The 22444-nt window shown below is 45.1% G+C and overlaps 1 protein-coding gene across 3 annotated transcripts; it reads left to right on the top strand.

Moving 5' to 3' along the window:
• Positions 1–1413: 1413 nt before the first annotated feature.
• Positions 1414–21873, top strand: RPN2 (ribophorin II). Of its 3 annotated transcripts, XM_035343995.1 has the most exons (17): positions 1414–1640; positions 3138–3233; positions 4604–4779; positions 5644–5719; positions 6094–6228; positions 8230–8406; positions 8801–8919; positions 9328–9433; positions 11815–11906; positions 12744–12858; positions 13348–13542; positions 14060–14146; positions 14701–14796; positions 15932–16007; positions 16899–17028; positions 19383–19468; positions 21485–21873. In XM_035343995.1, exons 1-16 carry the CDS (start codon positions 1437–1439, stop codon positions 19432–19434), a joined length of 1932 nt encoding a protein of 643 aa, XP_035199886.1. In that variant the 5' UTR covers positions 1414–1436; the 3' UTR covers positions 19435–19468; positions 21485–21873. The 3 variants fall into 3 exon arrangements, with proteins under 3 accessions (XP_035199886.1, XP_035199888.1, XP_035199887.1); XM_035343996.1 differs by lacking the exon at positions 19383–19468 and having other exon boundaries at positions 1415–1640; XM_035343997.1 differs by lacking the exons at positions 15932–16007; positions 16899–17028; positions 19383–19468; positions 21485–21873 and adding exons at positions 14920–14921; positions 15086–15171 and having other exon boundaries at positions 14701–14837.
• Positions 21874–22444: the final 571 nt, after the last annotated feature.

Below are 22444 nucleotides of genomic sequence, written 5' to 3'. Positions count from 1 at the left end.
GAATTTCCTCCTAACATCTCATCGACATCTCCCCTCTTTTAGTTTAAAACCATTTCCCCTCATCCTGTCATTACCTGATTGAGACAAGAGTCACTTTGTTTCTTTTTATCAGCCCCCTTCAGGTACTGAAAGGCCACAATGAGGTCCCCCCAGAGCCTTCCCTTATCCAGGCTGAACAGCCGCAGCTCTCTCAGCCTTTCTCCATAGGAGAGGCCCTCCACCCCTCTGATCATCTTCGTGGCCTCCTCTGGACCCACTCCAACAGCCCCACGTCCTCCTGGTGCTGGGGGCCCAGAGCGGGACGCGGGGCTCCAGGTGGGGCCTCAGGAGGGCAGAGCAGAGGGGCACGACCCCCTCCCTCCCCTGCTGCCCACCCCTCTGCTGATGCAGCCCAGGGTGCAGTTGCCCTCCTGGGCTGCAGGCACGCGCTGCTGGCTCGTGTGGAGCTTTTCATCCACCAGAAGCCCCAAGCCCTTCCCGAGGGCTGCTCTCAGCGAGTGCTCCCAGCCTGTGCTCCCATCTGGGGTTGCCCTGACCCCGGTGCAGCACCCTGCACTTGGCCTCGCCGAACCTCGTTAGGCTGTCGTGGGCCTGCTTCTGCAGGGCCCTTTGGATGGCATCCCCCCTGCCTTCTGTCACATCAACCGCACCGCTCAGCTTGGGGTCGTCTCCAGATCTGCTCGGGGTGCACTCGATCCCCCTGTCCGTGTCATTGACGCCCCCCCGGAGCCCCCCTCCCACGACCCACGCTCTGCACCCTGCCCGGACAGCCCCGGCACGTGCTGTGGGTTGGGGAGCGCAGCGTTGGCTCTCCGGCCCCCGCGCAGGCACGAGGCAGGGCGAGGGGCTGCGGGCGGCCACGGGCAGCGCTCGCCACGAGGCTGGGTCCGGACTTGCGGGGCTGGCACTGGGCACACGGGTGGCAGCCGCCAACACGGGGCCGGGCGAGCACGAGGCGCCATTTATGCACAAGGGGAACCAAGCTTGGGCTTTTGAATGGCGCAGTACGGCGCGAGGTGGCACGGCGTGACACGAAATGTCACGACATGTCACGACATATCACGACATGACACGGCGCATGGAGCTTTTACACCACGTCCCCTTTAAGGCGCCGTGGCGGTGCAGAGGCCGCGGGCGGCTCGGCCAATCAGCGTGGCCCACATCCCCGCCGGGCGGCCCGTACCACTCCGCGCCGCAGGGGGGGGCACCGCTGACCATACCATTCCTCCCCGCCCCCTTCCCGCCTCCCACCCTCCACCCGCTCCTGGCGGCTCCGCTCCGTTCTGCACCTCCACCGCGTCCCCGTTCGGTACCGCTGAGGCGGGCAGGGCTCCGTGGCAGCAATTCCCGTCCTCCCTCCCCCTCCCCCAGCCAGCAGCCTCGGTGGTACGCTCCGGGCCGGAAGCGGCGCGGCGGCGCAGGAGGAGGGCCGCAAAATGGCGGCGCCGTGCGGGGCGCGGGCCCTGCTCGTGCTGCTCCTCCTCGGCGCCGCCCGGGGCCTGGCCCCCAGCCACCGCCTCACCGCCCCCGACCTGGCCCGGCTGCGGGCGGCGCTGGAGCGGCCCTTCGCCGACGTGCAGGCCGCCTACCACTCCGTGGTGGGCCTCGGCAGCCTGGGGCTGCGGCTGGCGGACGAGAAGGTGAGCGGGGGGCGGCCGCCTCCGGGGCTGCGTGTGGACGAAGCGGGAAATAAAAGCCGCGCTGTGGTGTCGCGGCGCTGCAGGAGGTCGCGGCGTCCCTTTGCGGCCCCGTGGGAAGGTCGCTGCGGTGTCGCTCACGGGGCAGCGGGGCGGTGTGGCCGTGGGCAGCCGGGGCCCTGCCCTGCCCTCGGCCCTCGCAGCGGCTTCTTTCGGGCCCAGCCCTTAGTCCAGCCGCCTCGCCTGCTCTCGTTTTTCCTCTGTGGAGCGCGTACAGACCAGAAATAATGGCCTGTGGTATCAGCAATGCTGTTATCATCTATAGTATCGATAACATACGCATCTATTATGTTATTTCTAATAACGTCACGTTTTTAGACCTTTCCTGTTTAAATACTCTTAAATTACTCTGGTGCTGACCTGCGTAGGTGCATGTGTGTGCTCATACCAGCACACCTAACCTGTAAGCACAGGGCTGTGCTCTCCACGTAAATTGAGCTAGCGTAGTGGTTTTCTGACCGCTTGGTTTCTCTCAGAGCTGTGCATTCGCACCTCAGGTTCTGAACTGTGAGGTTCCCAGAGGTGTTGCGGTTTGCCACCGTGCACACCGTGGTGTGCTTGGCTATCTGTGAACTGATCTGGCAATCGCTGCTTTAGCTTTTGTCAGTGTGGCTGGGGTGTTGAATAGTTCACAGTTTTGACAAAGATAATGCCACTCTTGCATCTGCAGGTGTGCAGTAATTGCTTTTGTTCTCAAGGTTTGTGCTGAGACTTTTTTTTCTGGACATTATACCTCTTCACGGGGTGAGGCTGTTTAAAAAGTAGAAGTAATAAAAAATAATAGCTAGGCGTAGCGCTTGAACATATAACCTTGGTTAACTGCTGCATTAAAATGCTTTCCTAGTTGAAAGGCCTGTTCTTCCCATGCTCAAAGACCAGCGATTTCTGTACAAGCAGTTAAATTATTGGTTATTTTCTGGTTAGAAGGGGGTGTTGACAATGCATGTATCGTGCAGTCAGTCAGTAATATGCTGCCTACTTGTCGGTGAGTAATCTCATCGCTTGCCTTCAGTGTTTAGCTGCTTACCTGGTTTATCTTTCCTTCTTCTTTGGTATTCTGCATCCATAACCGTGTGTGTGTTTGTGATGTGCAGCTGGGAAGCAAGCTGCTTGTTTCTGGAAGATTTTGCCTACGGAATATACACGTGGGTCTTGTATGTTGATGAATGTTATACTCAAATTTGAGCTGGTTGCAGCGGAGACTGTGAAAATCACTGGTCGCTTTGAACAGGAATCATCTTGGTTACCGTGCACCATGTAGTGGTGTAGGGTCTGGGCTTATATGTTCTGCTGTGTCACAAATATTATTTGGATTTCTTTTGCCTTTTTCATGTACACTGATGTGCATTTTTATACTGAAAACGTCTTAGAGGATCGTTTAAATCAAGTCAATCATTAAAGTCAAGGCTGCTGCATAATTTAAGTTCTTTTTCCTCGCAGGCTGCATGTAATTTCATCAAATCTCACGTAGACTCCAGCAGTGTCGACTCCCTTTTCTATGCTGCACAATCCATCCGCGTCCTGTCTGGTTGCGAGGTGAGTTTGGGGCCCTAACCTCTGAAGACAGATGTTAGTAAGTCAACATTCACCTTGGTATGGGTATAAGCATGACTTCTGTTTTACTTTCTCTTAGTACGTGGTATTCTGGTGTCTTCGGTAAATAGCTTACAGAGTGTCCGGGAGTACTCCCGGACAAGGCGAAGTGAACGGGTATAAAGCAAGTACTCTCTTCACCACAGCTCTGAGTACCCGATCCAGTGCAGGCTCCTCAGCCACATTCAGATTTTTTTGAAGAGCAGAAACTTCTGGTTCTCTTCTTTGTTAACTTTCTGTTTCGAACAGCATCTCATCAGTAAATGACAGGTCTGGGCACAGTTGTAAAAAGCCTTTTTTGTTACATCTAATGTCTAAAAATTGTTTAAAACCATGCTTCAGTGCTGCATCTTAGCCGCATGATATCCTCTCTGTGTCGTGAATGATGTGGGGACCTAGCAGAGAAGTTTTCTTGTACATACCTGATACCAAATGATTGAAACAGAACAAGTAAATACCTTCTTAAAACGTTCCTCTGCTATATTTCACACCCCGTATCCAGCAGCTCATTGTTTCCTACCCCAGCTGTTTCCCCTTTTAAGTTCAGGTATCTTCTGTCCTTCTCTGTGATGGTGCTGGCTCTTTCAGTCTATGCACAACAAATAACTTCTGTGAACAGTCACGTATTTTTCCTTCAAACAAGTAGTTCTTCACAGAGCTGCTTGTCAGAAGATCCGTGGTTGTGAATGAAGGCTGTCTCCTTCCACTGCCTGCCTTCCCAAGTACCCCTCATGTTCAGTCCAGACGTGCACGTGAATGCAGAGCTGGCATTGTGTGGGGCGAAGCCAGCTTGTAGGTATGGGAGGTGATAGAGGAGGTTTGGATGTTTCAGTGCCTTCTTGATGGAAACATCGGTGGCTAAGAAAAAAAGGAGCCAGTGCATTTTAATAAATTCACAAAGCAGTATCATTACACCTTCTCTGGACAGACAATGCACCGTGTGGTTGAAAGCCCTGTAGTGAACACTGCAACGATACACACGCAGCCCATGCCTGCTGAGTTGTGGGTGGGTTATACAAGCCTCATTCTTCATCAGTACCATCAGCTGCTGCACAGCTGTCAGGTGAAAAGCAGATAGTATTACTAGCAGGCGACCAGATAAATCTGAATTGTGGATTATCCTGGCTAATTGAGAGTTGATAGCAAATCTTAGGGACTTAATTGAACTGAAAGGTAATGAATGATAAAGTGCTTTTTCCCAGCTATAGCTTACAGTTCACCAGTCACGCGTGCTGCTCCAGAAACAAGTCAGCAGTGACTGGGAAGCTGTGTTCTTCAGCGTGAATCAGTGTATTCTTTGTGCTCTTCCTCAGGTTGCCATCTCAAATGAGACCAGGGAGCTGCTGCTTGCAGCTGTCAGTGAGGACTCTTCGATCACCCAGATCTTCCATGCTGTTGGGGCCCTGAGTGGCTTTGGCCTTCCTTTAGCTTCTCAGGAAGCACTTAGTGCTCTTACTGCTCGTCTTAGCAAAGAAGAAAACGTGCTGGCGTAAGTCTTTGAGACAGAAATGTTTCGCTGTTGTGCACTTACCTGCTAGCATTTGGGTTGTAGAGTAAAGGTTGTTTTAACACTTTAGGTTTTGCAATGTAGTTCCAGTAGATTGTGCTGTGTTTTCATCTGGAATATTTGCTTAGTTCACTATCATCCCTCTGGGAGAATGTGGAAAATGTTTCTGATCTGTCCCTCTGTGATTTTTGCAAATGAGCTTACCTATTCAGTTTGGTTCAAGAATAATGGTCAATAAAGAGGATGCATGCCAAAGAAGCCTCTTCTTTTAAAAAGATTCACAACAAATCTTTGACTTAAAATCCAGCCGTAGTCCTGCGTCATTCCGGCTTGTGGTATGCTGGATGCTGTTCCTCAGACCTTTTGTTTATAGGCTGGGATGCGTGTGCTGTGAGGTGGAAAACGTGCCAGTAAGCAGAAGGAATCTTGGCACTAATCACCAAAGAATTGGTTAAGTAACTTTTACGGTGAAAGGAAAGAATAGAGCTTTTCTTTAAAGCTAAGAAAGAAAGGGAAACTTTTAAAGGCTTATTTTCTAGGCAAAAAGTCCAGATTCCTAGAAGCTTCAGTAGCGTGTTTGGGGATCTGCGCGATGCAGAGATAAAATTTGGTTCCTTCTCTGCATTCAAATCTGAGTTTATTGCAAAGCTGAGACAACTAAAGTAGTCTTCTCTAATGAGTTCTAAGTTTCCACTAAATACCTTCAGATTCATTGCCTAGAGTCAACTAAATGCAGTAGTGGCTGCTTTACGCCTCATTTGGAATAGAAACTGTAAGTGCTTTGAAGGATGTTTGGCTTTTAATAAACAAAATTCATACACTTGTTTTTGGTTTTTGTTGTTTCAGAACCATCCAGGCTTTAGAAACAGCATCTTACTTGTCCCAGCAGGCAGATTTAAGTGCCATTGTTGAAGAGATAGAGGTAGGAATGCGCTATGGTCGCTAATTATTCAGGATTATTTGCTAGATGTCTGTGATACTAATAGGAAACACAATGAAAAAACAATCTGGTTAATTCCTTGTCTGCATCAGGTGGGTTGGCTTGGCTCTTCCCTTCAAGCAGATACTTCTCGTGGAATTCAACTGTTTCACAGTAGACTGTGACACAAAGTCCACTGATGTAAATAGAATTAAATCCAGTAAAGACTGAAGGTATCTTTAATCCTATTTCTAAATTATGTAGAAAATAATTCAGTGAATCCTGTACCAATACTCCTGACTAGAGGTCAGACTGTAGAGTTACCTTCCATGGATCTACTAGAGTGCAATCTAAATAGAATGTATTCTTTCTGTCAGGATCTTGTTGCTCGCCTGGATGACTTGGGTGGAGTGTATCTGCAATTTGAAGAAGGAATTGAGGCTACTGCACTGTTTGTTGCTGCTGCCTATAAGCTGTCCGACCACGTGGGTACAGAGCCAGCAATGAAGGAGGTCTGGATCTGCCTTTTCCTGTCTTGCACAGCGTAACTTACAGAAAGCTACCTGGTCGTCATGGTGCAGCGCAAGAGGCCAGTCTGACTAGGTGGAATTCCTACTGGAAAAATGAACATGCTCAGTGAAAAAGGAGATCTCAGAGTGAATGTTAAATAACAGGATGTAGGAGGAAATTCCACCTTCAAGATCACATGCTGAATTTGTTTTTTTTTAAATGTACAGAAGGAAATTGCAAGCGAGGCCCAGTTTTTCTTTATTTATTGAGACAAGCTGCTGGAAAAAAAAATCTTGTTTCAGAGTTTGTTCTGGTATTTGGCACTTGCCTAGCACTTTACAGCATTTCAAAGTGGTTTGCAAGTGTTATTTACCTGTGAGGAGATACAGACCCCCTAGTCAGGAGTATCCAAAAGGGAGACAACATTAGTACTGCACTCCTCCAGGAATTCAGGCACATAAGCTTGTTACTGTACTACAATGAAAGATCGTTTGAAAATTCCTTTAGAGCTTGATTAAGCTTAAAATCACTATTGCAAGCTCTCCATTTGTTATTTCTTCCATAACAGTTAACCACAGTAGATGCACTTTTGATTGAGAGCGGCATCTCCCTACAGTACAAGGCAAAGTGACAGGGTTGAAACAGAAGCAAGTGTAAGACATCTGAGTTAATTCCTGGCTCCCTTCCATGCTGCTGCCAACAAACTAACTGCAAAGTAATTTTGATGTCGTTTTTGAGGTGGTGATTCTCCTACACACAATTCTAACTGTCAGCATCCAAGTGATGTAAGGAAAAAAGAAAAAGCCCAATTAAGGAAAATTGTTTAGTGTTGATTCAGAATTGTGCTGTCAGAAGCGCTGTTGTCAGGGCTTTAATGCTTTATCTCCTGTGAATGGCAAAGATGCCTCCTGAAAACAACAAAGTTCTCTTTAAAAAATAACAAATGAACTATATGGAAAAATAGCTTTTTAATTTTTACAAATTAAATGTGTAAGTTGCTGGTTAAGGTCTAGAGCTATGCCATGCACTTTGGATAAAGGAAAAACAGTTTGTACTGTGCAGGAGTTCTGTCGGGATGCTTTCTATAATCACATGATGCATTAATGAGCACTAATGTACAAGCATGAGGTTGAACATCTGAGATGCTGTGGGTTTCATTTAGAAGGGTACATCGTCTGCAAGTTACTAAATAGCAAGCCCATTGCTTTATTTGGGGTTGTCTTTGATTATTCTCGTTTCTGGTTAGATTTAGCCCACAGTCCTTTTTTGGATCAAAGTACAGGTAGTGAAATCCTCTGTTTTCCTGACTAGCAGGGAGTACTGGAATAATCTGTATCAGATGGTGCAGTCTGCTCAGTGTGGTGCTGGTGCACTAACCCCAGAAGGTCAGGTAGGAAAGCCAGCTGGGGAACTCTGTCTCGTTCCTACTTCCAAGAGAAGAAAATAGTTTAGGCGTGTCCCAGAGCTGGCTCTGCGTTCCTAGTGGCACTGCTTTACAGTTAAGCCTCTTAGCCTGAAGATGCTGCTATGCCCAAGGGGCTAAGCCTTTGAGGGCCTAGACTGGCTGCTTCCAGAGTCGTGAGGATGCTTGGCATCGCCTCTCCGTGGCCTTCCCGCTTTGGCTGGTAGCCAGGACATGCAGCCTCGTCCTTCACAGTAAGAAGGCAGTTTACATCCTGCTCCTGGAGCCAAGCTGTCTTTTTGCAGCTGCACACAGTGTGGATCATTGAGCTGAAGGCACCTTCCCTTAAACGCATAGTTTGAAGAGGTAGATCCAAATCCTATTTTAGCACGATTACGGTAATTGTGGTTGGAACCTCCCAGCCAAGAATAAGATGCTAATGTGAAAGGTAGCTAATTTTGGGTTACCTCATAAGTCGAGTTATTTTTAAAGCAAATGGGGGAAATTAAACAGTCTGATGTTTTTGTTAATACCACCATACTGTTATGCAGCGTTGTGGTAAGCTGCTGGTGCTAATGTGTAGTTTGCCTTTCTTTTTCAGGATCAAATTATCCAGTTGATGAATGCGATTTTTAGCAAGAAAAATTTTGAGACCCTCTCAGAGGCTTTCAGTATTGCTTGTGCCACGGGTGCTTTATCCCGCAACCGCTACCACTTGCCTGTCATTATTGTCCCTGATGGGTCCGCAGCTGTGTCTCACCATCAGCCTGTGCTCAAGGTAAGTCCGTACCCTAAAATCTTAATTCACCTCTTGGCTTACTCTGTAGTCTTGTAGGTCTGGGTGAACTGAATGCATAAGGTGATGCCTTTCGTTTTAGGTTCCATGACACGCTTCCTTTCATTAGGTTGGGGTTAGTGCTTTTATATTAAATAATTATTAGAAATCTGCTTACCCAGGACTTAGACTCTGCCTTGACAGGGCACCGTGTAGTAGTCAGCTCTTCTACAAACTTCACCTTTCCCCATTGTGCTAAAAAGAATTAGGTCAGTCAAGGATTCTGGGCAGGAGAGAACTCTGGGTATATAATACAGAAGGGGTAGAAAGTTGTCTGTGCTTCTACATCCCTCCTAAGACAATGGGTTTCCCAGAAATTCCTCTTTTGTTTTTGTAGCTTCAAGTGACCAATGTTATGTCCCAGCCACTTTCTCAAGCTTCTGTAAAGCTAGACTATGCCAAGTCTGCATCTACCAAAGCCACTGTCCTTCAACAGACACCATTCGTTCTGTCAGGGTAAGAGTTTTATCTTATTTTTGGCTTTGTAAAGCAAACAGCTGTTATTTAAACAGTGTTGGACTTGCTTCCTATGCTCTCCCACCAGAAAAATGCCTGTGTGATGGAAGACTCAAAATGCTGTAGTTGCCTTTTGTTGGCCGCAGGTGACAGCATGTGCTGTAGTGATGCTGAATTTGTTGCATAGGTCTTTTGGGAGTGGGGGGTTGCAACATTGTTCTGACTTTGAGGGAACTTGAAGATATTTTTCACCCTGTACTTAGTAGTAGTGTTAGTTTTGTGTCGCATTTCTGTTTACCTGCTTAATCTAGCGTATTTGGAGACATCTCGGTAGCAAGATATTACCTGCTTGTAGGTTGCTTTGTTAGTGTCCTAGAGGATGCTTAATACCTTGCCTTTTTATTACAGAGATGTCTTTGAGCTGAACTTCATGAACGTCAAACCTGCAAGTGGATATTACGATTTCTCTATCAGTGTCGATGGAGATAACCGATTTATTGCTAACAAAGTTGAGGTGGGTGTGTTTGTCACTTCAGTTCTGTGGTATTTGGTGAAACGGCTTCTTACTTACATATGCTGAGGATGTTGTACGGCATTTTTATCACGTTTTCTATAAAGTATTGGATTTTGACTTGAGATTGTGACCAGTAACCAGATTAGTATATCATCAAAAGAGATTTGTGTAAGTTTCAAAACTGACTTACCACTTAGATGTTTGCTAATTTGACAGCAAATGAACAAAGGCTAACGGTGGAAATGTTCACATAGCAGCCAATATTTTAAAGTAGCTGTACAAGAATGATTACTAAGAATGTTCTTCAGAGCATTCAAAACTTGAGCCTGTAAATCTCAAAGCTTAGCTAGCAGTTGAGTGATTGTCGAGTGATTGCCTGGTGCATGGAAGTTAAGCATTTGAGAGCTTTAGAAAAGAGCTGTGGGGGTCTTTCTGGCTTCTCACTGGGTATGTGGTGATGTTTCTGTAGTGAGAAACAGAGACCAAAGCAAGGAGAAATGAATTGTTCATTTCTTGTGTTCATACACCCTTTTTGGTGGCAAAAGCTGTTACAGCACACCTCTCAGGAAGAGCTTTTTGTATAAACCACTGAGAGCTTTGCTTTCTCAAGTTTGTTACTGTGAGAAGCATGCGAGCCCTCTGACTACTGGCATAGTCACTGCAGTGTCAACAGCTGAGAATGCTCTTCTCCAGTGATGCCTGTTCCCGGGTTAATTTTTGCCCTCAGTTGCCTATTTAAGGAAAAGATTAGCTTTTTAAAGTCTTGCAACACAGTCCTCTCAGAGGAGAGGAAGACACTTATTTACAACTGCTGACCTTTCCTGTATGTATCAAATTGATGTTGTCATTGTAGTAGTAATGGCACTTAGGAGTGTCAAAAGGGTAGTGATTGGTCCTGCTTCAGCCCGCTGCTGGCACACAGAGGTACCAGGAGGAATGCATTAACGCCGGGGTGGCTTTGTGTGAGCTGCTTCTAATAAGACACATTGTTATGGGGGAGGACTGCTGGGGGAACTGCTTTTTTTTCCTTACTGTTATTAGCATTAATTGTCCTTAATGCACCATCGTTTTTGACAGTAATGAGCTAAACCAGTGGGTTATTATTCCAGGCAGAGCCTGCATTTCCTGGCATTAAAATATTTGAGGGATGTTTGTGTACTGTGTAGTTGGAGGGGCTGTGTGCAGCAGCTCTGAGTTGCCTTCACATAACTCTTTTTTAATGATTATTTCATTAGTCCATCTTTCTTTGCTCCCCTCTTGGAACAGAAAACGATTTTGCTAAAGTTAGCCTAAAAGTCTGCCAATGGATCCAGCTTCAGTAGTAACATCTATATCAAATCATACTTTTTTTGTGAAGGAGCTCTCAAGGTTATTGTGTTTGAAGTCTGACCTGAATAGTTCGTTTTATGTTTTCGCATATTCTTCCCGCAGGTTTTGTGGGAATATAATATAGGTTGAGGGGTGTGGGGCTGCTTCACATGAGCAAACCTGCAGTAAGAAATGGGAGTAGATGTTGAAAAATGTCTTGGCAATGAAAGTAATTCTCCAGAGGAGCGTTTGTAAGCTGTGAGAACAAATGTGCTAATTAAATCCTATGGATTGCAGTAACTGCTTGTGTTTGGGAGAAGGGTTGAAGTCAGTCAGACCCGCTGCGGTTCGCTGTCTGCATTGGATGGTCTGTGGTTTGGGACAGGGCAGAGGGCAGGAAGTCATTCCTCTGCTCGGCGTTTGTACGGCACTTAGCACAAAGGAGCTGTGATAAATGGCAGGGCCTTAATGTCTGCAGTGCCCTAAATGATAAATGGCAAGCCTTCCTTCAGAGGCACAGTTCAAAAAATAAGTGCAGACCTGCAGGAATGCTTTGGCTTTTGTCTGCTGCAGCAGAAACCTCCTCCTAGGGCTCAGGAGCCAACGCACGCATAACTGGTTGCTGTCTGGAGACTTCTCATCTCAGATTGCTGTCCTGGGCACAGAAGTACGTACGCGTGTGCAGTTTGAAGTTGTGTTTTATACGAGGTCATACTTAATAGCTAGCTTCTACTCATGTAAAAGGAAAACTAGTTGGATCTGGATATCTGGACTGTTTCATTAAAAACAGTTCTGCAAAGGGGAGCTAACTCCAGCGCGACTGAGGGATTGGCCTGTTCAGAGGCAGCTGCTAGTGCAGGGAAGGGCTTGGTTTGGGGCTAGTAACTGATGCAGGAGCTTTGCCAGAAGGGCAATTGGTGTAGACACGCTTGTTCAGGCTAGGTTCTGTCTTGGTGTAGAGGAAGATTCTCTGTGGGAAGGGGACAGAAGAACAAAAGTTTCTGAAGTGAACGTGACCATCGTTAGTGTATGTGGGAGTGCTCCCAGTAACTTTCTGCTGTGTTTTGTTGCAGCTGAAAGTAAAAGTTTCCACAGAAGTTGGGATTACTAATGTAGATCTTTCTACTGTGGATAAAGATCAGAGCATTGCACCAAAAACAACCAGGTAAAATGACTCACTCTGTGATCCTTTAAGGGGCAGCTCAGGTTCTAGACTAGAGGTCTTCAGAGCTTTACCTATTTGACGGATCTTGTATGGGAATGCCAACAAAATCACACTAACGCTGTTTCTCTTACACCTGTGAGTTCTTTGGGAGAATACATTTGTTTCTTATAGGTGGTTTTCCTTATTACTGAAATAATTTCTAACAGAAAACAGGTGACCTTAGTCTGCTGTTCCTTTGTTGGTACCTCTCTGTAGCAAAAGTGAGTTGTAAACATTTATTTTAATGTTTCTGTTATTGTTGAGCTATAATAGAGAGGATCTAATGCAATATGTATGCTGTGTTTTGAGGTTACAGCTCTATCATGGCCTGTGTGCCTGAATTCTCAGTTGCTCTTTAACTAACATCAATTAACAGGAAATGCTTTTAATTTAACTTCATTTGCATTGCTTCTCTGAGGTCCATCCCTGTGTATTGATACAGCCTTTCTGAGCTGAAGTCTGATTGTTACGCTGCCATCACACCTTTTCATAGCAGAGCCTTGCCTAATGAAAGGTGGAGTGTAGTATTAGCAAAGCCTTGTTCTTTTTGTTCCTCCAAAACCTGCAATGAACTAATGTTTTATATGAAAATGTACGTAGCTTGCAAAAAAATGAAGAATTTTGTTCCTCCTTTTTCTTAAATTATGGGGGAACAGAAAGAATTAGGTCACCTTATTGTTAAAATAGATCACTTGATTAGATAGCAGTGCTGTTAGTCAGGTTTGCTTGCCTCAGTTTCTCTGAATGCCAGGCCTTCATTTGGAAGATCACCTCAGCTCTTTGTTTTCTGTTTCCTAGGGTAGCTTACCCAGCCAAAGCCAAGGGCTCGTTCACTGCTGACAGCCATCAGAATTTTGCTCTATCCTTTCAGCTGATAGACGTGAACAGTGGAGCTGAACTCATCCCTCACCAGGTAAGGACAGATTCCTGTCATTACTGTGTCACCAAAACGTCCCATCTTGAAGCATCCAAGGTGACAGTTGCTTTAGAAAAGGTTTGGTAGGTTTTGAGAAGCCTTAGGTTTCTGACATGGACTGTGGAAAAAACACTGATCTTGGTGGGAGGGAAGTGGATTTGGCTCATTCATGTATAAAAAATAAAATGCGTACATCCCTGTTGTGTGTTGTTGCACATACCCTCTCCAGTAGCATGCAATATATTGCCCTGTACCCCACGTGGGCCTCTGGACAGTGTTGGTTCTGTGTTAATGTGGTTACTTGAAGAGGCATTGTGCATTGCTGGCTCTGCAGGGGTCTAGAGAGCTGGCCTCTCCATTTATTTTCTAACTTTTGTTAATGTTGTGCTTTTTGTTTGGGGGTAAATCTCTCATTTCAGTGCCATTTATAAACACATTTATAAACATCATGAGACATTCCAGCAATTTTACAATCTTTCCTTTCAGACTTTTGTCCGACTTCACAACCAGAAGACTGGCCAGGAGGTAGTGTTTGTTGCAGAACCAGATAGCAAGAATGTATACAAATTTGAGCTGGATACCTCTGAAAGAAAGACTGAGTTTGATTCTGCCTCTGGTACCTATACTCTGTACTTGATAATTGGAGATGCCACTCTGGAAAATCCAATCCTGTGGAATGTGGTATGTAGCTGGAAGTGTGGTGACGTGGTTCTGAGAGTATTGACGGTCTAGCAGGAGGGTGGTGTACAGGCTTGGAAGAAAAAAACTCTTTTTTTTTTTCCTCGTAGTGAAGCAGAAACTATTTGGCTGTTGATGGGTTCTGAGGTTTGCTGTGCATTTCTAATTTTCAAACTCCATGTAAACATCAAAGTGGGATTGAAATGTTTATTTCATCACAGGGTGAAATAGAAACTTCAGTGTGTGCATGGGTTCAATTGTAAGTTCACAGCAAACACTTCAAGGTTTAGCTTTTCTGTGCTCGCTGTGCTGGAAATAAGTCCAACTTTTAGTGATGAATAAAGGGCATTACTGCTTCTGTTTAGCAGAAGTTTCTTTTAAGATGTGGAGGCTTTATTTAGATTCCTCTAAAAAAATCTGTCAGTCTGATTGGTACGATAAGCAAATTGGTCACAGTAATGTAATAAACCTTTTAGTACATTACAGCTAAAGTTCATGAAGTTGTTTGATTTCATTTCAGGCTGACGTTGTGATCAAATTCCCAGAGGAGGATGCACCATCCACAGTCCAGTCCAAGAACCTCTTTGTTCCCAAACCTGAAATCCAGGTACAACCAAAACCAAAATCATGCTCCGTAGGTGGGGGCCTAGTCTTATTTTTGCTTATCTAGTCTTTACTCTTACCATAAATTTTTTGGTAGGTAATCTCTCATAGAAATATTAACTGTGCAAGTAGTGTAATTAAAGTAACACCAAATGTACTGCTTAATGGGAAGAAATCAATTGCAGTCCCCTGCAGCATGAATAAATAGGCAGTGTCCTACCTGTAAAAGAGCAACTGGTGTCAATGAGAAGACTCAAACAAGAAAATGTGACCAGGTAGGCACCACAGAATGCTCTCTGCTTTTGGAGATTTCTCTTGCATCATTCTAGCCATCTGTGCTGATGGCAAGCTAAGCAGTGCTTCTGTGAGTGCAAGTGAAAGTTAACTGAGCAAGAGGTCAAACGTGCAGAGACTGGAATAGGTGCTGCTTTAAAGAGGCATGCTCTTCACCTGGAGGAATGCCTAGGAACAGCAGCAGGGCTGAAGCCGCTCCTCTGCGGAGCTGAGAAGCTGTTCTGTTGCAATACTTTCTTACGAGCTGGGTTTGTTTGTTTGCAGCACCTCTTCAGGGAACCTGAGAAGAGGCCTCCCACTGTGGTATCTAACACGTTCACGGCATTGATTCTCTCACCACTGCTCTTGCTGCTCATTCTGGTGAGTGAACTGGGCCACAGAATGACAATTTTTTCCATCCAGTCCAAAGTCACTTCGAGGTGGACCGGCTAAGCTTTGTGTTAAAACTCTTGGTTAGTTATAGTTAGCATGGCATTGCTGCAGTTGTAGCTAGCAAAGGTCAGTGCAAAGTGTTGGTCTCTTTGTGTCTCTTTTTTTGAGTTTATGGTCAAAGCAGAAAAACACTGCGGCTAAGTAAAAGTGGGAGTTCTTCAGTGTGGTTCTGCTAGTGATGTAGAATAACAGTGGACGGATTAAGTCACAACATTAGACTTCTGCAGGAGAAAAGCAGTGATTGTGCTTTGCACTCAATATAGCCATCACAAAATCTGTGTTACTTAATCCCATCAGACTGATTCCCATTTATGGACTGACTTGGTGTTTGTGTATCAGGAGTTGAAATGTCTAACACTAGTTCAACTGTAGCATCAGCTCAGTGTTCTGAACTTAATGTGAAAGAAAAATCTCATCTAGTCAAGTTAAATTACCTTATTTAGAAGGTGAAACTGATCCCTTACTTGCTTTGCAGTAATTTCTCATTAGCTGTTCTTGCTGGAGGTTGACTTTCAGAAAGTTGTGTCCATTGGTCTCTGGAGTTTGCAATATACTTGTGGATGAGAAACCACTCTGAGAAATTTCATTGCTCCTGGTTTCCATCCTTCATGCCTTTCTCTTCTGTATTCTAAAAACTGAGATTGTTTTTGTGAGTAAATATCGTGTATCTGTAATTGGTCTTCTGCTCAGTCCAGAACTACGTAACTGATTGTTACCTATTTCATCCTTTTAAAATAATTCAGCTGGAAATAAATAGAAATATTTTTCAGGAAAATGTAGATTTCAAGCAATATCCTCTCTTTACTTTAAGATAATTGAGGAACTGCCTTTGGGGACTCAAAAGCAGTAGGAGAAATTTCCGCTAAAGGAGCTCAACAGCGCTGTCTTTGACAAAATTACTATTCTGTCCTCTGTACTAGAAGACAATGTGCTTCTGTAGAGAATACACTGTGTTCATTGAAGAACTTAAGTATCTTTCAACTCTGTTTCCTTTAAGTTTAAAATAAAAGCTTGTGTTTACAAGACCTTTTTTTTATTCAGGTTTTGTTTCTTTTCTTTTTAGTGGATAAAGATTGGGGCCAACATCTCCAACTTCAGCTTTGCTCCCAGCACCATTGTTTTTCACATGGGACATGCTGGTAAGTGTCAGAGGCTTTCTGCTTTGTTTGACCTTCTCACCTGGGAGTTACAGACGAGAGCCCTGGTGGTAAATGGGCTTGCAGGCTATTAACTATAATGACATAATAGCATAACATTTGTTCTCTTGTTTTCATCTGCCTTCCTGCTTTTCATGATTGTTAATATGGTGATAAACCTGTTTTGGCCGTCAGCTTATAACAGCAGTCATTATCTAGGCTCCTCTCACACACCATTTATCTGTACTTGATAGAACTTCTTATTTCCAGAGGTCACGCTTTCATTATTGTATGTTTGTCCTCTGTAAGCAGGGAGTTTCTGTGGGGACTGAAACATGCAGGGCTACCATCTACATCTTTTCCTTAAAGCTCTTCCTGTGAAAATCTTGTTCTTCAGTTGGACAGGGCTTTGTCATCACTATTATCACACCTTTGACTGCATAGTTATTTACAGCCTTAGTAGACTCTCAGAAACACAGGAGATTGGGAGAACGTTGGGTCTACTGTTTCCTGTATGATAGCACGTTGCTTAATCCAAACCAGTTTCCTTGGAGGTTTTATAAAGCTCTTAAGAGTGAGTAAAGGTTAATATCCTCTGAAATCCAGAATATCCTCCTCTTTTTAATAGCCTTCAAAGTCTGTAATACCTCCATAATTATGTCACAGGAGGATTGGTTGCATGCTATCCGTCACATTTTTCTACAAGATGAGGGCCCAGATGTCTTCTTCCCTTGGGAATGATGTATAGTCTTTAAATCTGTCGTTTTGGAGATTCAGAAATGAGTTAGAAACCAAGTGCTTAGGCCTGGCAGTACAACATAACAATTGTTCTGGGAATAGCTAATGGTCTGTCTTTGAAGTATGGTTTGAACTGTGGGCTGTCTTTTTTCACAGCAATGTTGGGACTCATGTATGTCTACTGGACTCAGCTCAACATGTTCCAGACTCTGAAGTACTTGGCCATTTTGGGTGGTGTCACGTTCCTGGCAGGCAATAGGATGCTGGCTCATAAAGCAGTAAAACGGTAAGCCAGGCACGGATGCCTTGGTGGGAGCAGCTTTTGAAGATGTCAGGGAGGACATCGCATCGATGCTATCGTATGTCAGTAACTGATACAGTGATGAATGTTGCTTTCAGTTCTTAAATCTTGGGAGGGGGGTCTGTTCTTTCCCTCTCTCATGCCTGTTTTCAGATTAAGTGCCTGAACTAGGGTGATGAGGCACTGTCACTGAGGTGAGAATAGGCCATGTGGCCGCTTGCTGAAGTGGTCAGGCACATAGAGAAAATGAGTGGAAGCACGTGCATCTTGGCATGGGGAGACCCACTTCTGGCATATACATACCCTGATGAAATGGCTTTACTATGTGGTATATCAACATTTTGTAATATTAGATAATGAGAGCTGCTATGAACACGGAAGAGGCCGAACTCCTATGCAGCTGTGCTTGTGGGATAAGTCTTAAGAGGAAGACTATGAGGTGGGGTTGTCTTACTGCTGTCTTCTACCCAAAGAAGGATTGCAGCGAAAAAAAGGAGCAGCTGCTTTTTGAAAGAGTGCGGCCACAAACAAAAGGCAAATACACACAAGCAACAACGGGGAAAATTCTCATAAATGTTAGGGACACAAAATTCAATGAAGGTGGTCAGGCATTGTAAAGGAGGATTCAAAGAGGTTGTGAAACCTTTATTTCTCTGGAGATGTTCAGAACTTGGCTGGATATCACCTTGAGTACTCTGCTCTGACCTCAAAGTTAGCTCTGATTTGAGCTGGCACTTGAGCCAGATCTCTGCAGGTGTGTTCCAACTCAAACTATTCTATGATTCTGTAATAAATACACCGAGGTGTCTGTATCAGGCATTGTGAAACACAGGCCAGCCCTGAGCAAGTTTTCTCTCCAGCTATAAGCTGTATAGCAGGGCCAGTGTGGTTTTGTTCCTAGACTGTGCTGCTGAGACAGGGCTGTCAAACCTGACTGCAGTGCTGGTTTTGGACCTGTGCTACAACAGCTCAGCAGCACTGGATTGCGCCCCGAACACCCGGGTGGGTGCCTCAAGCATGGCACAGCAGTGCCTTGCCCCCTATGGGCATGGTTTCTGCATGGGTACATACCTCACCTTTACTTTCTGTACTGGCATAGGACTGATTCTTCACGTTCATGTCCCATGCCCCAGGGTCTCGTGTGCGTGCCATGGCTTAGGCAGCCTGCAGGCTGTTTGCTGACCCAAGCTTCCAATACCATGCATCAATCAGAAGCCAGACATTTACCCCTCCTTCACTACTGCCACTTTGCCATGGAGTCTCCACATGAGATTTCAATTTTAGCCCTTTTGTACTCTGCAAATATAGAGTTTGGCTTTGAAGATGATCTCATGATCTGCTTTACCATCAGACCTGTGCTTTTTTTTGAATTCCCCTTTTTGAGCCATTAGAAGTTTATCCTTGCATGCCTATTTGCATAAATGTCCCTGGGTTCTCACGTTTTTGATCACACCATTAAAATGAGGACAAACTGTAAAAAATAAAACAGCAACAACAAAACCTCACAAACACAGAAGAGTGTAATTTTCAGGGGTTTCACAGGGATTTGTTGCCTTTAAAACATTTCTATTTGCATGGGTATAGCAGGGGGCACAATTATTGTAATCAACCCTTGCCACGCTGCTCTTTCAGCTTCCTCAGACTCGCTCCCTTGGATGCCCAGCCGTCTCTGGTGCGGTACTTTACTTTGTTAGCATAACAGTTCCTGCCAGGAGTTTGTTGCTAAAAGGGCTATGTTATGTCACTTCAATAATGATTCATTTTTAATTTAAAGAGTAATGATAAATCATTATTAACAACGGGTTTCCTAGTGTACAGATGTGGGGAGAGAGGAACACAACAAGCCTTACTCCTAAGTGTCTTAGCTCAACCAGGGCTTCTGCTAGCACAGAAATGCAGATGGTTGGTTCCTGCTTCAAAACACTGCAGGGGGTGTCTGTGTGCTTTCTCACTGTAAATGACATGAAGCTGCAACTACAATGGCAAATTTGAAAGTAAAACTTCTGCCTCAGGCTAAAGTTAAACCCTTTGTACATGACTTTAAAGTTCAAAAAGATGTATCTTTTTGTTAACATGCAGCTAGTCCGTCTCAGATGTTGAAGTGCACTGGTAATTAACTAGATTGCACTTTGAGGCAAAGCTGCTGTTGCGCTATGGAGAGCGCTGGTAGGGGCTGGAGGGGAACTGTATTTAAACCATGTTTTTACAGAATTTACAGAAGTTACCAGAAGGCCTGGTTTTGCTTTTTGCATTTCTGTCGTTGGCTCTGGTTCCTGGAGCAGGGCTGCTTTCCTCTTTCCTATCTTCTCTGAACCTTTCTTCCTCTCTCCTTTTGGCAGGATCGCTGCAGAGCAGAGCAGTAGGTTGGCAAAGTATAGAACGCTGCGATAAAAGGGGGTTTTGCTAGTGACCAGCTCTTCTAGAAGTAAGGGTCTTTTTGGAATTTGCCTTTCTTGGGCTTGCTGCCTGCTTCATTTCTCTTCATCCCTCACTTCTTGCACAAAAAGATATGAGCTGAAGCTGCTTCCTTCCAACGTTGTTTACTTGGCTTTAAATCAGTCCTTGGGTGTCCTTGGCTACAGCTGGGTTTGCATACTAGCAGTACGTGTCCTCTGAGACTAAATTGCCTTCTTGTGATTCCTTAATCATCTTGAGTCTGTGCGGTGATATGCGCACACGTTAATACGCTGTCTGAGGTGTAGAAATCAACCTAGTCTAAGCAATATTGTTCCTGTAAATAATTAGCAGCGTTAGCTAGAGGAGAACATAATAAAGATGCTGTGTCCCATTCTGCTGGTGGTATTCCCTATCCCCATCTGCAGTATTCTGGTTATTCGGGTGCTAGACACTCTTTACTGTTGGTGGAACTGAATTATGTCCTTGTTTGGATTGACAAGAGCTCTGTGTGCAGCAGAAACCAGGTCAGCACCACCTCATTCAGCTGAGAACATGACCTTACCCAGGGTTTACCCTTGTTTTAGACTGAACCGGTCATGATGGCACAGTCAGCAGCAGCAAGCTCCCCCTGACTGAAAACAATCATCTGCTAGGTCTCCATTATCATTTGCTGGTGTAAAGCCCATCATTTCCTTTGATTCTGAGCAGGTAAGGTCCCAGTTTGCTATGTCCACAGTGATGTGGGAGGCAGGACTACCGGCTACCCTGTGCGTTACCAGTTCTGTGTGTGGCTTCATTTCTTAGCAGCATGTTATTTTATAAAGTATAGGGGAGAAAGCATCTGGGACTAGTCCTGCGATGGGACTGAAATTGCTGAAGAATGTGCAGCACTGGTACGTCTCATGAGCATCTGCTTTGTCTCATGTTCATAGCCAGTGCTCCAGGCACACATGCGGTGTGCTCAGCAGAGCTCAGTTCTGCGGTGCAAGACAAACCAGCGTGGGTGGCTGCGTCTCAGAAACCATGTGTGCTGTGCTCTGAGCTTCTGTTTGCACATCTGAAACCATCCCCCGTGCTATCTGAAAAATCACCCATGGAGAACTTGGCATTGTGTTCCTTAGGAAAAACACCCTGGTGCTACCTCGTCCCTCCCTGGGCTGCTGGAGGGATGTTGGCACAGCACAAGCTCTGACAAGTAACCGGAGAGGAACTGGAGGCGGCTGTCACTTGTTCTGGTGGAGCAGTGCTGACTGTAGCCTGGCTGTTTGCTGGTGCTGTGCTGGTTGCTGGATGCTTCACTTCTTACCAAAACTTTCAGCCAGTGGTTTTCAGCTTTAGTGGTCACTTGCCAAGTACCCAGGAATGTGTTCTCCACAGCTCGCTAGCTTTTTGCTTCTCAGCTGGGTATTTTATCTCCCGAATTCCCTGTAGGCTGTGAGTATAATCCTGGAAGATCTCAAGAATAACTTAATATCCATGGTCCCTATGTTAGGTTTTCCTAATCCATAAGTGCAATCACAAGCATTTTTCCTTATTGCTGGGTTTTCTGAAGCCCCAGATATGTCATTAAAGGCTGTATTGGTACCAACACCTGGGGACTGAGCTGTGAAGTGCACCCAGCTATGCTTGGATCTGGCATCTTGGGAGAGAAAAGGACCCCAGAAAGATGGAGCTGCTGTGCCAGCTTTGTTGGAGATCTTTCCTCTCTGTTTACATGGACCAACTGATTCCAATTGGATAAATTGGCCCTGTTTAAAGTGGAAGAGTGGTGGAGTAGCTGCAGGCTTTGCATTCAGCCCTGTTTTTTTGTCCGGTTTTCTGTTTCATAAGGTTCATTCATCCCTTTTCTACCAGACCTTCATTTTGTCTGAACATTTCCATGCTACTTGAGTTCATTCCTCAGTTACGTTGCAGTACTGGTTTTATTGCTCTCCTGTCAGATAAGCTTCCTTTGAGAGAGAATGAGGGTTCTGGGGACACTTTTACTGTTCGAGGAAGTACTTTGTTGCATGGAAGAGTTAATTGTTTGGATTTTCCTTTCCAGGACACACTAGCACCAGAAGAATGGAAGAAGTGGGAAAAAACAAAGCAAATGCCTTCAGAACAGAAGTGAATAAATAACTGAAAGAGCAGAAGAAGGAAGGCAGAAGATTTTTTTATATATAAATTAAGTCAAGAGGGTTCCAGTTATACTTTTTTTAAAAAAGTTTTGATTTTCACTGTTGTGTTCATGCTACCTGAGTGCTTTTCATATGAATCTCAAAAATCCTTTTTTCCCTGGATCCCTGCCCACTCCTCTCCCCTTTTCTTCTCCTGGGATGTTTGAATTTCTTTTAGAAAAAGAAGAAAAAGGAAAACATAATTCTACCTTTCCCCAGGCGCCCTCTCCTCATACTAAGTGATTTGTGAATAAAGAGGAAAGAATGGTCCTGAGTTTTGTTTTGGCTGTTTCAAAGTCTCGGACTGGAAGTTGAGCTCACATGAAAATGAAAAGAGCTTTTTGGCTGGGCAATTTTTGTGTATTAGTCATTGTGGTGCAAAGGTTCCTCATCTTTCATGTCCTTTCCCAGAGGTATGTGTTTATTTGGGGGCGCTTCCCACTTCTCCCCGTCGTTTGTGATGCTGTCATCTGCGTTTCTCTGCTAATTGCTGTTCTCTCGACTCAGGGTGGCGCCAGGCTATGTGGAGCTGCCGTGGGTGCTCAGAGCTCCAACAGGAGGCGTCCTTGGGCTCTGGCCCTTGTAGGCCTTGTGCCTGGCGTGTCTGCCCTGGCAGGTTTGGGGTGCCCTTCTGGTGGGTTCGTTTTCATGGCAGCCTCTGGAAGTGACCTCCAAATATGAGCTCGATGCCTTTTAATTCTATGTCATTGGGTAGTGCCCTCAGGCTAATGTCATATGCAGTACTTCTCGCTCACCATCCTCCTTATAACCCTGAACTGTGTAGTTGTATTTGGTAATTTTGTATCATCAACAAATTAATGAGCTGGGGAGGGGGAAAGATGAAT

This window comes from Oxyura jamaicensis, chromosome 20 (genome assembly GCF_011077185.1).
Source record: "Oxyura jamaicensis isolate SHBP4307 breed ruddy duck chromosome 20, BPBGC_Ojam_1.0, whole genome shotgun sequence".
Lineage (NCBI taxonomy): Eukaryota > Metazoa > Chordata > Aves > Anseriformes > Anatidae > Oxyura > Oxyura jamaicensis.
This window is presented reverse-complemented; position numbering and strand designations above follow the sequence as displayed.